Genomic DNA, 13801 nt, shown 5'->3' on the forward strand with positions numbered 1-13801 from the left:
TTAACGTTGAACTGGAGCTGTTGGAGGACGAATCACCTCTTGAAGGGGACTGAGTGGAGTCTAGTCTCTGCACCAACTTCCATTGCCCAGCCATCTCGTTTGTTTGTGACGAACTGGCCTGGGACAACAGGGCCGAGAACATGCAATGCAGGGCTCCGAACAATGAGGTGAACTAGAGGCGCAATGCGAAGGGTGTGGATGCTGTACTGCATCAATTGTTGAGCTGCGTGTCTTACCGTATGAACAGAACGGTGACGCTCAAGCTTGGGGCAGAGAAAGGACAAGGTGCAGGTGGGGGACAGAGTGAAATTCGGCAAAATTGCCAAGCTATTCTCATCTCAATCTTGGCATATTTGTCGGCATGAGAACGCGGTCACCACGATCTGCGACATACACATCTCCTCTGGAATTGTCCATTGAACCAACTGCGCAGGGAAGCATGGGGACCGGAGATCCAGAAACAGCCGCTCGTACCACTCTTGCCTTGTTAGAGACACGTCTTCGCCGGCTAGAATTCCTTCTCAATGGGACCACCAACGAGCATGGAGTTCCACATACATTGCCTGTCACCACCAAAGAAAGTGATATGGTATGGACCAAACTGAATGCGCTCGACTCTCGGTTGGCCAGTCTGAAGAAAATTGGAGGCCTTGCTGAGAGCGTGGTCACAGATATAGAGCGTCTATGTAGGTATTGAATCAGTGTTTTCGACCAAGCATTCAGCCTGACAATATCGCAGCAAATGTTCATCCGGATTTATTTTCGTCGTCCAATGCGAAAGATGCCCCTATCCCGCACAGTGAAGATATTGCCACGCTCGCCGCAGTTGTTCTTTCCCACGCAAGTCTTTTCTCAGAGACTGATGCTCGTCTTTCCTCTCTCCAAACACTTCAGATTCCCTCGGCCGAAAGCAGTTCAAAGCTCTTGGCTCTCAAGCCTAGACTTGACCAATGTGAAGAGGCGCAGCGGGAGATAGACACGGAAATACGAGAGCTTCGCGAACGGAGCGCAAGATGTCTAGAATGGTGGGTTAAGGTGGGAGTTGTCGGAACCGGTGATCTATGGGAAAATTGGGAGAGCCGAATTACTGATGTAGAGAGGAATACAATACGACGGGAAAAGAGAGCGAAAGAAGAGCAAGGATACCTATGACGGGTTACCTACAATGTGGTGTCTATCTCGTTCCCATGTCAACATGTGTAGTTGACAAGAAAGCTCTTTCTCCGAGCGCAACGGCTATGACGTCGACATAGGTCTTTATCCACCAGCTCGCAAGACCATAAAGTTGGACAATTATTGACTAGAAGACTAGGTCCACAAAGACGCGTGAGTATGAGTTACAAGACCTGCAGCAGGTGGCAGAGCTTGAACATATGAGAATCAAAAGTGGTACTCCTGCCATTCATGATTTTTGATGGCAATCCAGCGATGTTGTTCTGGTTTGGTTAGCGAGGCCCAGACCAAAATCAAAATATACAGTGATCGAGGCTGCTCATCAAGCTCAATACTACTCCGTATGCTGCATAAAACACATACCAGACCGTTTGAGTGAATTGCATGATTTGAGAAATCCGTTAATCTCCAACCTCTTTGTAAATTGACAGGTGCCAGATTAGGCCAAGACCAGGCTTTCTGTGGCGTACCTTGGACCACTGTGGAGGCGAGGTTGATGGGTCGAGAACAAAGATTCCGAGAGACAGGGTACTTACGCGTCTCACCCAATGGCTCTGGTCTAGAAGAAGCATAGGCGTGAAGCCCCCCGTTTCAGTTTATCGTGATTACAGTTCGGATCACCAGCCAGCCGTGTGTCACTGACCTACACCAGTCTTTTTTGACTAAATGTTGCCAAAAATCTTCTTCACGTGGGAACAAATACAGAATGATGCCACAGCGATCGCTGAAGCACGAAAGCATGATTGCGATCTGGTTTCGAATCAATACGAGTAAGCACACCTAGCACGGAATGCTTTGTAGCCGCTACGTGACACAAGCCATAATCCAAGCGCGTGGCCTGGTGAGACGGATTCGACTCCGAGGTACCTCCCCAGGTTACTAAGGGGAATGATAAGTGGCATTGATTATTACATGACATGTCAAAATGTGTACATGTACAAAGAGGCAATCCTGCAAGATTTCAAGCGATGTCGGTCACTTTGACCTGGTGGTCGGATTTGATGGAAGTCGAAATTTCGCAGTTGAAATTGTCTGGTCTAACATAAACCAGCATGACCAGTCAACCTGTGAGGGTAAAGTTTGACCAGAGGCGTGGTAGAAGGAAGATCGACATTGGGCACACCCTAATTTGAAACGTGTTGCATGGGTCTTGAACGGCCGAGGGGCCTTCCAGGGCCCTGGGGCGCGTTGGGGCTCCTGAAAGGCCGAGGCGGCTCCTTTCTCAGAGCTTGTTCGGCGCCCGGTGCCTGGATTTGGCATGGCCTGGTTAGAGCCTGGCTAGTAGCAAGTCATTGAGGACAACGGTACTCGCCCCAGTCGGCAAACCCATGTTTCTTCCCGTTCTTCACCCCTCGACCACCCACAAGCACCCATCGGTAATCCCTTGGTCCTGGGGGTGAAGTGTACGGAGTAGGCGCTGCTACACTGCTGAGACTCCAAGATCGAGCCTGCGGGCTCTTGTCTGAAGGCAAATCTCTGCCAACCTTTCCACCTCGACTCTGCACTTCTGATTCTACTCCTCTGATCAACCCTCTCATCTCCTGAGCCCTGACCGTCTTGACCCTCTGACCCTTCACATTCTTTCTTTTCCACCACCGCACAGCCCATCAACTACCGTCATCACCACTCCTACCACCACATCCTCCCACATTCGTTCAGGCTCCATCTTTCTTTCACCTTTCTTTGTTTCAATCTCTATTCGCCTTCATTCACAGAGTCCATACAATCCGGCCTTGTTGTCGACTCCTATACTTGGATTTCCCCTGCCTTCGCCTCGACCGGCAAATCGAGAACCCTCACCCAACCAAAGAGCACAGCCTCCCAAAAGCCCGGTCCAACTCCCAACCAACCTCAAGAAACCCTCGTGCAAAGACCTTTTGTCTCACACTCCTTCGCCATCTCTCCATTCCTCTTATCCGCCGAAGGTACAAGTCGCCGATTACCTCCAATACACTCTCTTGACATATTCTTTACCATCGCCCGCTCCTCGATCCCTTCATGCCCAACTACGGATCCCTACATTCCCCCTCTCTGAAGAAATACAACACTATGGCCGAATACCGCAGAGGCGGGAGGTTCGAGTTTGGAAATATCATTGGGGATCCTTTTGCGCTGGCGACCATTTCAATCAGCTTGGTGCGTCGTTACTGAACTCCTGCTTGCCTCTGCGATAAAATTATGCTAACCACCAAACAGCTTGCATGGTTGATCACCTTCATCTCCTCGATTGTCGCTCAAGTTCAACCTGTGCCCGAGGGTGAACAAGGCTTCCCCAAATATGCCTGGTGGGCCGTTGTCTTTATGCTGTGCTGCATTGTAGGCATCACCTATGTCTTTGCAACCGGAACTACAGCTGTCTACCATGTTGCGGTAAGCGCTATTTTCTGATCGTATTCTCAACATGGCTAACACGCGTCTAGATTGTTGGTTATCTTGCCGCCGGCATGGTCATGACCACTTCCTCCGTGAATTACCTCGTCTATCAACCTCAAGGTTCCATGGAGGCCGCCGCTGCAGGGCACATTTTACTTTCCATCGTCGCAGTAAGCGCATGAACTTGTCCAGACCGAAAATCAACGTACTAATTGTTTCAGATTATTTGGATATTCTACTTTGGATCTACTCCTGCTGCGCCTGTCCGCGTCTTCATCGATCACTTTGCACTAAACAAAGAGTCAAACGACTTCCGTGGCCCAGTGCAGAATATGAGCAATGTTTATAACCGACCTGATGCCACAGCCGCTCAACCTCCCCAGATGTACACCTCAGCACAGCTCAACGGCTTCGAGACCTCATCTCCAGTATCTGGCTATCCTGGCGGACCTGCAGGCTCAACAGTGCGGGCTTCCACCCAACGAATGACCAACCTCGCAAGCACACCCGCCCCAGCCCCTGAAGCAACACAACCAGCTGAATACCCTTACAAAGCGAAGGCCATCTACAGTTACGAGGCAAACCCTGATGATGCCAACGAAATCAGCTTCAGTAAACACGAGATCCTCGAAGTGTCAGACGTGAGTGGTCGGTGGTGGCAAGCAAAGAAAGAGAATGGCGAAACCGGTATCGCACCTAGCAACTATTTGATCCTGTTATAGGACCACCTGAGTCTACACCAACAATACTGGTGTCGAGACATCGCTCCCATGTGCAGGGTCGGTTCACGATACCACTCCTTGTCATGTTATTAATGACCTATTACGAACAATCCATTTCTTTATTGCACATTACCATTACTCTTGGGGTCATTGGAAGGCGACTGGTCGAATTGCATCAGGGATATCGTCACCCAATCGGCTGCGAGCCGTATTTCGATTGGAGCAGCTTGCTCCATGAACACGCAGGATTTGAGTGACAACTTTCGAGGGGAAACTCAGACCACGTTCAAGTTCACAGAGCTGTCGGGATACTACGGATGTCCTTTTTGGAGTACGGACGATCGCGTTCACCATTGTACAGGCGTCGAGGCGCAATACCCAGGTGGACAGCAGACTTGATACGCAGGGCGAAATCGGCACAGTTGCTCATCTCTTTTCAAGCTTGTTGAAGGTACAGACAGAACCTCGCGGGAATTTCTTAAATTTTCGATATTCGGTCTCCAATGTCTGATAGGATACCTTCAGTGTACGTTTACGCATCCATGGCGAATTGGCAAGCTTTGTCACAACGTTATGCCAAAAAGTTCACGATATTGAGGAATCGCAGAGGGGAAGGACCAATTTGCACATGTGTGTTTTCTTGAGTGAAACGACGATAGGGACGATCTTTTCTTCTTTCCTTTCCCAACCTGCGTTGGATGTGAGCTGTGAAGGGGAATGGGAGATAGACAGATGGAAATGTCAAGATACGCATGCCTGCGGCTCATAACAAATCAGAGTTCCTTCTTTGTATATGCAAGCCTTCTCCATGTCTAAAGCGATGTGTACAACGACCTATTGAGTCAACAGAGGGATGTTTCTCCTTAGTCGACCGAAAAGCAAGAGAATTCACTGTTGACCCTCGAGCATTCTCAAGCAACATTTTATGCTCTTAGTAGTGCATCTCTGCGACGACCATCAGTATCACTAGCTAAAAGGACAAGAATCCAGACAAGGAATCGCCAAATCTAATGTTTCTCTAAAGATACAAAGCATGTAAACTGAAGTGGGTATACTGCAAAACTAGTCCCATGTTCCCATTGAGCGTCAACTCCAATTCAAGCATAACATATTCGCAACAAAACTTCATAGGTATTGGTTATCGTTTGGGCTCAGGCATCGTCAAGAACCCATCCTCCTGTCGACCGTAGGACGAGTCATAGGCGGAATTGTAAGATTGAATCCCTAACCCTGACGAATTGAGTGGACTCTGAGGCTGCTGGGCCGGCATATGCGCAATGTCATTATGATCGTTCTGGACAATGGGGGCATATTCGTCCTCGACTGAGGGTTTCTGGCCATAGTCTGGCCGACAGTCATTGTCTGTGCCATCTTCGACATCATCATGCATGTTACTGGAAAATGCGGCCTGACTCTGTGCAGAAAAGTCGCTGGGATATCCTTCTGTTTGCCTCGTGTTGGGCATCATGCCAGTCCGCTTGTAGGTCATGACTGCTCGGAAGGAGATGAAAGCCGTGGCACCAAAAAGGAGCATCTCAATGACGCCGAAGGCGATGATGGCCTCGCTGAGTCTGCATCGGCTGGGACTTCCAAACTCAAAATTATCACAACCACTTTCATCCGTGTTGTCACCATTACCTTTCCCCTGGTTGACATATGATGCTACTGCCGCCCATGCACTAAGCCACAGCACGATGCTGAGGCTATCCAAGGTTGCAAAAGCGTACACGTTGGCAAATTTGCGTGCTCGAGACCACATGGGTACCATTACGAGGTATACTAGGATCGGGATCGTCAAGAAGCACTAAAGTTGTGTCAGTCGAGGTGTCAATGCTTGTAGATCCACCACCACCCACCAACCCGAAGTACCACCCAACTCTTCCATCGCTGCGACCGTCTCGAGTCAACACAGCGATTGTAAGAACCCAGGCCAGGAATAAAACTACGGCCTGACCAGCGTGGATGTGATTTTTGAGTTTGCCAAATTGGTCCAATTGTAGACGCATGGCGATGGTGAGGAAGAAGAGAGGATGCTGAGGGTGCAAAAGCTGAAGTCGGCTTTCGGATGTGAGGGTCACCGTTGTGAGGCTTCGCAGCCTTTCCCTCGCATATGAAACAGTACTAGGTCGGAGGTTTCGTAAAGGAGAAACAAAACGGTGTCGTCGGTGTCTAGGGGGAAGGAAAGAGAGATTGGCAGTATACAACGGAATAGACGCTAAGAGCCACCATGAGGGTATCTAGGAGAATGAAAAGCAGAAAGCTGAACGAATGAAAGAGGTGTGAATAACAATATGAAAGTGCAGTAAGCCTTATGGTGTCGAGACGCGCCAGATCCGTTTGCTCAGCCTCCTGACGCAGCTGGTTGTTGGCAGCTCGTGACCACTGACTACTTGTATTGTGGCTTGCGGGGTCCAAAAATCCTCGGTAGGCCCCCCGAACTCCACTAAGTACCTAGGCTGGCACCACTGATATGTCTGAGAAGGGTGGGATATCGTCGAAGATGGCTGTTTACTGCGACAACAATTTGTCAAGTGCTAATGGATCAAGGCAGAATCCAGTAGAGAAAAAGAGTGTCATCTCACGCACATTTTCCAACCAACTGAAAAGTATGAGGGTGAATGGCGATACTTATTATATCCCTTGTTCTACATGCCTGGTATTTCTGTGATATACTCACAAGTTGAAGGAAGCGAGGCCATAGTCAAACTCTCATACTATGCTACAGGGGAACCAGCAGGTCATACATGTAGATAGGTAGATACCACTATCTCACGATGTGGATGATCGGAGGGTGATATGAACGTTCCGTGCCGCACCTGCCAGATGGACAATCTTGAACATCTGTGCACATAGAGTCTACCACTAAGGTACCACCAAGCGGGCCACGCCCACATGATTTGATCCTGACGACAGGCGCCTCGGGCTTAGTATAACACTCACCTAGCCACCTAGGGTCGCTGGGAGAAGCTGAGGTCTATGAGTAATAAGGCAAAGACTGAACAGTCACATGACCTAATCCGTCCATGTCTGTGGCATTCAGGCACGCTTCCTGGCACTCCAGGTTGCATGTGTTTCTAAGCTGCAAAAGGCAAAGTCAGGAATGAGCCAACGTTTGCTTTGCGCAACTGTAAGCTTTGGATCTTGCAGCAAACATGCAACTGGCCAGCACCGGCGTCTCTAAACTGATGCACAACATCCAAGAAATCAAGCGATCAATTTTGATGAGTGAAACAACTTGTTGATATATCTCATTCCTCTAGAAAGCTGCAGTGGCCAAATATAACCTTGTGTGGTCGGCTAGACTACCACTTCACTTAGGCCACTCGAGACCAGGCTTCAAGGCAGCAGTGCAGTCAGACGGCATGAATGCCTTCACTACCTTAGGTACTTGGTGGCTTGTCACCCAAAGTCTGTGAGTCGTGAGTCGTGAGTCTGCGAGTCTGTGAGTCTGTGAGTCGGTGGTTAGCAACCACGCTAACCTCCACTCGCGACTGCCAAAAACCGTCGCCTGCTAAATTATAATTATTTTCTCGCCTGCGAAACCCCTTGGAATCCTCTCTCTCTCTTTGTTTCCATCAACCATCCATCCTTCTTCTGACCACAACCCGTGCTCATCTTCAATTTCACTTGAATCTAGGGCACTCAGCTACCCTTCACACCCCTCAACCAATCTACATTCCCAAGGCAGCCTTTTAGCTTCCTGAGTCACTTCCATCCACAAGTCCATCATTCCTCTAACGTCCAAACATACTTGTGCCTCAGCGACAATGTCTACTGCCGTCGACAATCTTGCCGATAACCTTAAAAATGCCAGCTTGACCGAAGCGTCCAATGCCAACAATGAGGCAGTCCTGGCATCTGCTGCAGAAGGTCGTCGATTGTACATCGGGAATCTCGCTTACGCGACAACTGAGGCGGAACTCAAGCAGTTCTTTTCAGGCTACGACGTGTAAGTTTGCCACCCAAAATTTACCTCCATCAACGGGCTGACCATGCCTTCTCTACAGCGAGTCAACATCCATCCCCGTCAACCCTCGCACCAATCGCCCCGTTGGTTATGCATTCGTTGATCTAAAGACTGCTGAAGAGGCCGAAAAGGCGATTGCAAACCTTTCTGGGCAAGACATCCTAGAGCGCAAGGTCTCGGTTCAACTTGCTCGCAAGCCTGAGCAGACTGCTACCACCGAGGCTGCAGCTGACGGCACCGACGGCGACTCCAAGAAGACAGCTGGACGTGGCCGTGGTGGGCGTGGCCGTGGCCGTGGTGGGCGTGCTCGGGGAGGTGCAAGAGCAACTGTAAGATCTGAACATCTGATTCCAATGAATGTCCTGTTCTAATTTGTTAGGATGGCCCCGTCACTGACATCTCGGAAAATCCTTTGCCATTGACCGATGTCACCGCGGACGCCAACAAAGCTACCACCGAAACCGATGCAAAGGCTCGTGCTCCTCGTCCTCCCAAGCAACGTGGCCCTCCTGAAGACGGCATTCCATCCACCACCAAGGTCATGGTGGCCAACCTTCCATATGACCTCAGCGAAGAAAAGGCAAGCAATTCTCGGTCCCCTCCACTCGGCGTAAGTATGACAAACTAACAATGTGTATAGCTCAAGGAACTCTTTGCCGCTTACGAGCCCAGCTCTGCCAAGATCGCTCTACGCCCTATTCCTCGCTTCATGGTCAAGAAGCTTCAAGCACGCAACGAACCCCGCAAAGGTCGTGGCTTTGGCTTTGTCACACTCGGTTCCGAGGAATTGCAACAAAAGGCCGTCAACGAGATGAACGGAAAGCAGATTGAAGGTCGGGAGATTGCCGTCAAAGTTGCCATTGACAGCCCTGGCAAGGAAGACGGAGCTGAGAACATTGAGAACGGTACCAACGGTACCACCGAGGAGGTCGCCACCGCCTAATTTACTGGCTACAGCGAGTCTCCCAACACTCTGGTATTCTTTTAGAGGGGCATTCAATTAAATCTGGGAAGGCTTCATTGCTGTTTCCAATCTTTGATGGATGGCCGGACCTGAAATATCAGACAAGTCAACTAAGGTTATGACACGGCCTGGACCAACATATATCTATTATGCCTAGCTGGCTGCGTCTAGCAACACCTTAATATTATTTGAACCTAGCGTTCGCATCTCCATATTTTGCACCTGCCAACATTGGTTTTGTATTTTACTTGTCGAGAGTTGCCCGAGGAGATTCCCCAACATGACGAGACAACCAAAGTGCTTAACGCTTCAACGCTCGAAGGATGGCCTTGGTGGATGTCTGAAGCCAATGTCAGTCACTGGTAAGGATTGCCCGAATTTCATCCGTCGCCATGTCACTCCAGCTGGCGCTCGTAGCTCTCCACATTCCTTAACACCAGCAAGAGAATGCCGTGCATGTGAAGACACCACAGTCGACTTGGCAAATACATTTCAACAAATCTCAAGGACCATGTGAAAACTCCATGATGACAACGGGATCCGCCGTGTCTAACGCCCGGAGAACGGCATTCAACCCTTTGACGAGGGTGGATGAGAACAGATAGCACGTGCACATTGATGTCCTACAAGACAGGGTAACGTGGTTCGATGATAACAGAATTGTTTCACCATGAGGTGACAGGGTAAGAAATTCACCGAGATAGTGCCCTGGGAATTGCTTTTCTGCCCTCGTGCCACGCCATACTGATAAATCGGTAATCCAGGAACTAGGAAGCTGGGGTCGAAGCATCGATCAACTGTCGAAGCTAGTGGAATTCAAGGCTAGGTTGGTGGAGATGCCCTTCGAGCTACAGCACGCTTAGAAGTCAGAACTGACGTTGTTGGTGGCAGGCAAAGCCTCATCAAAACTCCTGGGCAGAGTTAAAAGGCACGGGTGGCTTTTGACTTGGCACGATGGATTAGCATCGATTTTGCGATGATTCAAATGCGCGCAACACTGATGAGAATAATACGGGTGTTATGTTGCAAATCAGAGTTTTCTCCATTATTTGGAATGCTCCAAAGGGCCTACACATGAACCATGGCTGACAAAAATAGCACCAAATCCTCATGTAGGGAAAATTTCGACACGGTCGGGAAAAAGGGAATCACGGACTCGCGGGTAGCAACGTCATGGGGTGTCATGGGTGGTCATAGGGTGGCTATGGGCGGCGGGTGCCTAGCGGCGGCCAGGACGCACCGTCTTCTGCTAAAAGGCGTTTGTGCCTGTCAAGGCAGTGTCCAGCGAGCAGGCGCCACGAACCATTCAGCCATTGCAAAGACACCCCTATCGGAAATCCTCGATGCCAATGTCATTCTATGGCCTGGTTCCCTTGCTCCCCGTGTGCCTAGGTAACTAACTAAAGACAATTTGTTGGACCGAACTTGCAACCCACACGGAAATCTGGCAACCACCACCCATTGTTGCGCACCTCTACCGAGATTCCCTCCTTCTCCTTCCAACTGGTCATATTTCAATTTGCTCCTCATCACATCTCACTGCTCATGTCCTCACATTCTGCAGCGTTTCATTGCTTCTAATCTGGTTGTTTTGCATCATCGTATCCATTCATTTCAACTTTCCACACACGAGCCGAGGTCAGCCTTTTTGCCCGAACCAATTTGACAACACATACGATCACGCGCCTTGTCAGCCACGACGGTCTTGAGACCCTGCTATCTCTGCGTTGGATTTGTCCATGCCTACTTTCCCAACCTGACTATTCTATCGCAGCCATTTTCTACCTCGGCGCAATCGATTTTGGAATCGGGCGGGCTCGATTTCATCTCCCATTGAGATCCCATCTCGCTCATGGCTCCAGATTCCCCAACTCATGCATTCGACCCAACTCCTGCTCTCGAAAAAGACTTGGATAACTTCTCTCCTCTAAACCAGCGAGCAGCGACTCCCTCTCTTCCTGACGATGCCGGTGGCGATGGAACCTCTAAGACCGTTCGCTTCTCGCACCCTTCCTCCATGCCTAGCCAAGGCCGGCACTCGATTGCGACGACAACCGTTCCGCTACTAACGCAAGTCCCTTCGGCGAGTGCAGTTCCCAAACACCTCTTCACAATTCAAAACCCGAAGCCAGGGGTGGACATCACCTTGTACATGGATCAGTGTAGGAGATGGAATACTCAACTAAGAGAGGCACACGACAGCGAGCGCAAGGCCTGGGAAATAGAACGAACCGCACTCAAGGCACGCATTACAGAGTTGGAAATGAGTGTAAAAAGGGCCAGAGATCCAAAGCGGCGGTCTAGTAACGACTCTTATGGGACAGGCCAACAGTCACTGAGATCACAGTTTCCAACCTTCAATGCTCCTTCAAATGGCACCAATAAGGGGTCCATTTTGGCTGAATCCGGAAACCTGACATCCCTGCCCGTGTGGAAAGGGCCCGAGTTTACACCTCCAGTGACCAGGGTGTTCTCGAACGATGATGACCTGGATATCAATCATCTTCCAAGCATTTCGGAAAACGAACCAATGGATCCACTGGCCAAGGAAGTCTCTCCAGTAGAGAGCGTGCCGGTCCCCATTGAGCAACTAGACAGTTCTCTCGACGGCATCACGCTCAAGTCGTCTGCTCTGACCTCATCCTTCAACAAAGTAACCAGCCCTTTAATCCATTCGCCTCTCCAGTCGCCCTCGGCTCGACCCAGCGCTACAGCGGCTGGACTTTTGCAGGTTGACTTCAAGGGCCTTTTATCTCCCTTGGACGAGAAATTGAAGCGACACGCTGGTCACACGCCAATGGCATTTAATGGGACCATTTCGACAAGTTCGGCCAGCTCGGAGAGGGTGACACCCAGACAGGAAAAGCCCGCAGCTCCTGTACCTACGAGAAGACCGCCACTTCGGCCGTCTGAGAATTCCGACTCATATTTTTCCTTTACCTCGGAAGCCGTAGATCACAACAACGGCGCTCCACCAACCATTCCCGAAGAGTCGGAAGAAACAGACCTGCAAAACGACGACGTACATGACACAGACGATGACCCCGCCCTTACCGGTCCGCTCATGCTTGATGCTGCAGCCAGATCTGAAGCGTCCAATACATTTCTTGAGATTGTGGATGCCAAGTTGTCCGTGGCTGCAGCGCGACGCTCTAGAAAAGATTCGTTACTATCAGATACAAGTCCCGAGTCATCGTCCAATGCAAAACAACCTGAAGAGCCAGCGGAGGGGAATGATGAAGAGGCGCCAATGCTGAAGATCAAGAACAGTATGAACTTTGGGAGCGCGTGGGGGGGTGATATGCCAGGCCGAATTTGAGGTCGAAGATTCTCCTTCGAGCGTGCTTGGCAACACGAAAAGCGTTCTGGGTGATAGGAGGAATTATTGTACAGGAGTTTCCTTTGACACAGAGCGACGGAGCCGAGGAGCGAAGGGTGAAAAGTTTGCAAGTTGGCCATCCTGGGAGAATCCAGGTGATGGATGGGTGAAATACCACAGAGGTAGTGGGTCTGGGAACCGGCTTTTGAGAGGAGCCGGGGGTCAATCCAGTGTCAGTTGTGCCATGGCATGATTATGGTCAATATGTCAGCCTTCTTGTCACTGCGAACCTGCATGGGGGATTTAGTCGAGTGATGGAAAAATAGAAAGACCCAAAGGGCTTGAAGAGATTATGTCAGGCTGGATTTCCCATTAGAGATTGACGAAGCCCTTTGAAATGGAATATCGATCATCAACCCATGATACTGTATCTGACGAGAGATGGGAGACAATGGATAGAAGTTGCACATTGAGGGACCGAGTCGAGAATCCCGACTCGAGGGAGATCCCAACGACATCACCTGACGAATGTGGACAATGACACAGGAAATTACAAGTGAAGAATTAGTCATATATGTTTGACTCATGACCCAGGACTCCAAGTTCAAAGTCATACAGTCTACGGCTCGGCCGAGGACCAAGAAGGTCATTCCGTAGGCATCCAAACAGAATGAAGCCTTTGTACATGGACATCTGGGGTAAGCTTTGGCAGCAGTGCGGGGAATATACCTTTGGCTGTCGATCTGATGCCAGTGACAGCGAAGCGATGGTCGCAGAAGGCCATCCTTGCGCCGATTTCCTGACTCGTGTCGTCTCCAACGCTAGGTAGATTGTGTCTGGGTCCAGTAGTGGGTGCGGTGACAGGTGGGGATCAGCGAGGGATGTGAGAATGGACCAAGTATAAAGGGTGTGAAAGAGGGCCGAGGGGGCCCGCAGGCCTATATCTCACAGTCTCAGCTATTCTAACCCCGTCGGCCGAATCATTCATGATAGATTAAAAGCGATCTTGACCTTGGTGTTGCCTGAGCTTCTCTAATTCCTGGTAACTATCAAGTGGGATATTGCAGGCTCCAAGGATATCGTCGATTGATTGTCAGATCGAGACCAAGAGAGCGAGGATGGGATCAATCGGAGTGGCAGGCGAGAATCCATTCAAATCCCGGACAGATGCATCAGTCATTGCCGCAGCCAAAGAACATTTAGAGCGAGAAGGATGGGCAGTCATCCCAGACGTTCTATCACCGGAGGAGACGGACATGGTGCACAGCAGTGTGTGGAAAGCG

The 13801-nt window shown here is 50.1% G+C and overlaps 5 protein-coding genes across 5 annotated transcripts; 4 read left to right on the plus strand and 1 right to left on the minus strand.

Moving 5' to 3' along the window:
• Positions 1–361: 361 nt before the first annotated feature.
• On the plus strand, positions 362–1458 carry PV10_05407 (uncharacterized protein; the record flags this gene model as incomplete). Its single annotated transcript, XM_016370079.1, has 2 exons — positions 362–686; positions 740–1458. The coding sequence occupies 2 exons, from the start codon at positions 362–364 to the stop codon at positions 1150–1152; spliced, it is 738 nt and encodes a 245-aa protein (XP_016222372.1). The 3' UTR covers positions 1153–1458.
• Positions 1459–2664: 1206 nt separating this feature from the next.
• PV10_05408 (uncharacterized protein) lies at positions 2665–5267 on the plus strand. The gene is made up of 4 exons (XM_016370080.1): positions 2665–3309; positions 3370–3543; positions 3594–3716; positions 3768–5267. The coding sequence occupies exons 1-4, from the start codon at positions 3172–3174 to the stop codon at positions 4266–4268; spliced, it is 936 nt and encodes a 311-aa protein (XP_016222373.1). The 5' UTR covers positions 2665–3171; the 3' UTR covers positions 4269–5267.
• On the minus strand, positions 5246–6558 carry PV10_05409 (uncharacterized protein). Its single transcript, XM_016370081.1, has 2 exons — positions 6125–6558; positions 5246–6072 (listed from the first exon to the last, which is right to left on the minus strand). Exons 1-2 carry the CDS (start codon positions 6272–6274, stop codon positions 5407–5409), a joined length of 816 nt encoding a protein of 271 aa, XP_016222374.1. The 5' UTR covers positions 6275–6558; the 3' UTR covers positions 5246–5406.
• A 1255-nt stretch (positions 6559–7813) lies between these two features.
• On the plus strand, positions 7814–9426 carry PV10_05410 (uncharacterized protein). Its single transcript, XM_016370082.1, has 4 exons — positions 7814–8217; positions 8276–8564; positions 8615–8815; positions 8876–9426. Exons 1-4 carry the CDS (start codon positions 8036–8038, stop codon positions 9176–9178), a joined length of 975 nt encoding a protein of 324 aa, XP_016222375.1. The 5' UTR covers positions 7814–8035; the 3' UTR covers positions 9179–9426.
• Positions 9427–10666: 1240 nt separating this feature from the next.
• PV10_05411 (uncharacterized protein) lies at positions 10667–12920 on the plus strand. Its single transcript, XM_016370083.1, has one exon. It carries the CDS (start codon positions 11052–11054, stop codon positions 12516–12518), a length of 1467 nt encoding a protein of 488 aa, XP_016222376.1. The 5' UTR covers positions 10667–11051; the 3' UTR covers positions 12519–12920.
• The last annotated feature ends 881 nt before the right edge of the window (positions 12921–13801 follow it).

This window comes from Exophiala mesophila, assembly GCF_000836275.1.
Source record: "Exophiala mesophila strain CBS 40295 unplaced genomic scaffold supercont1.4, whole genome shotgun sequence".
NCBI lineage: Eukaryota > Fungi > Ascomycota > Eurotiomycetes > Chaetothyriales > Herpotrichiellaceae > Exophiala > Exophiala mesophila.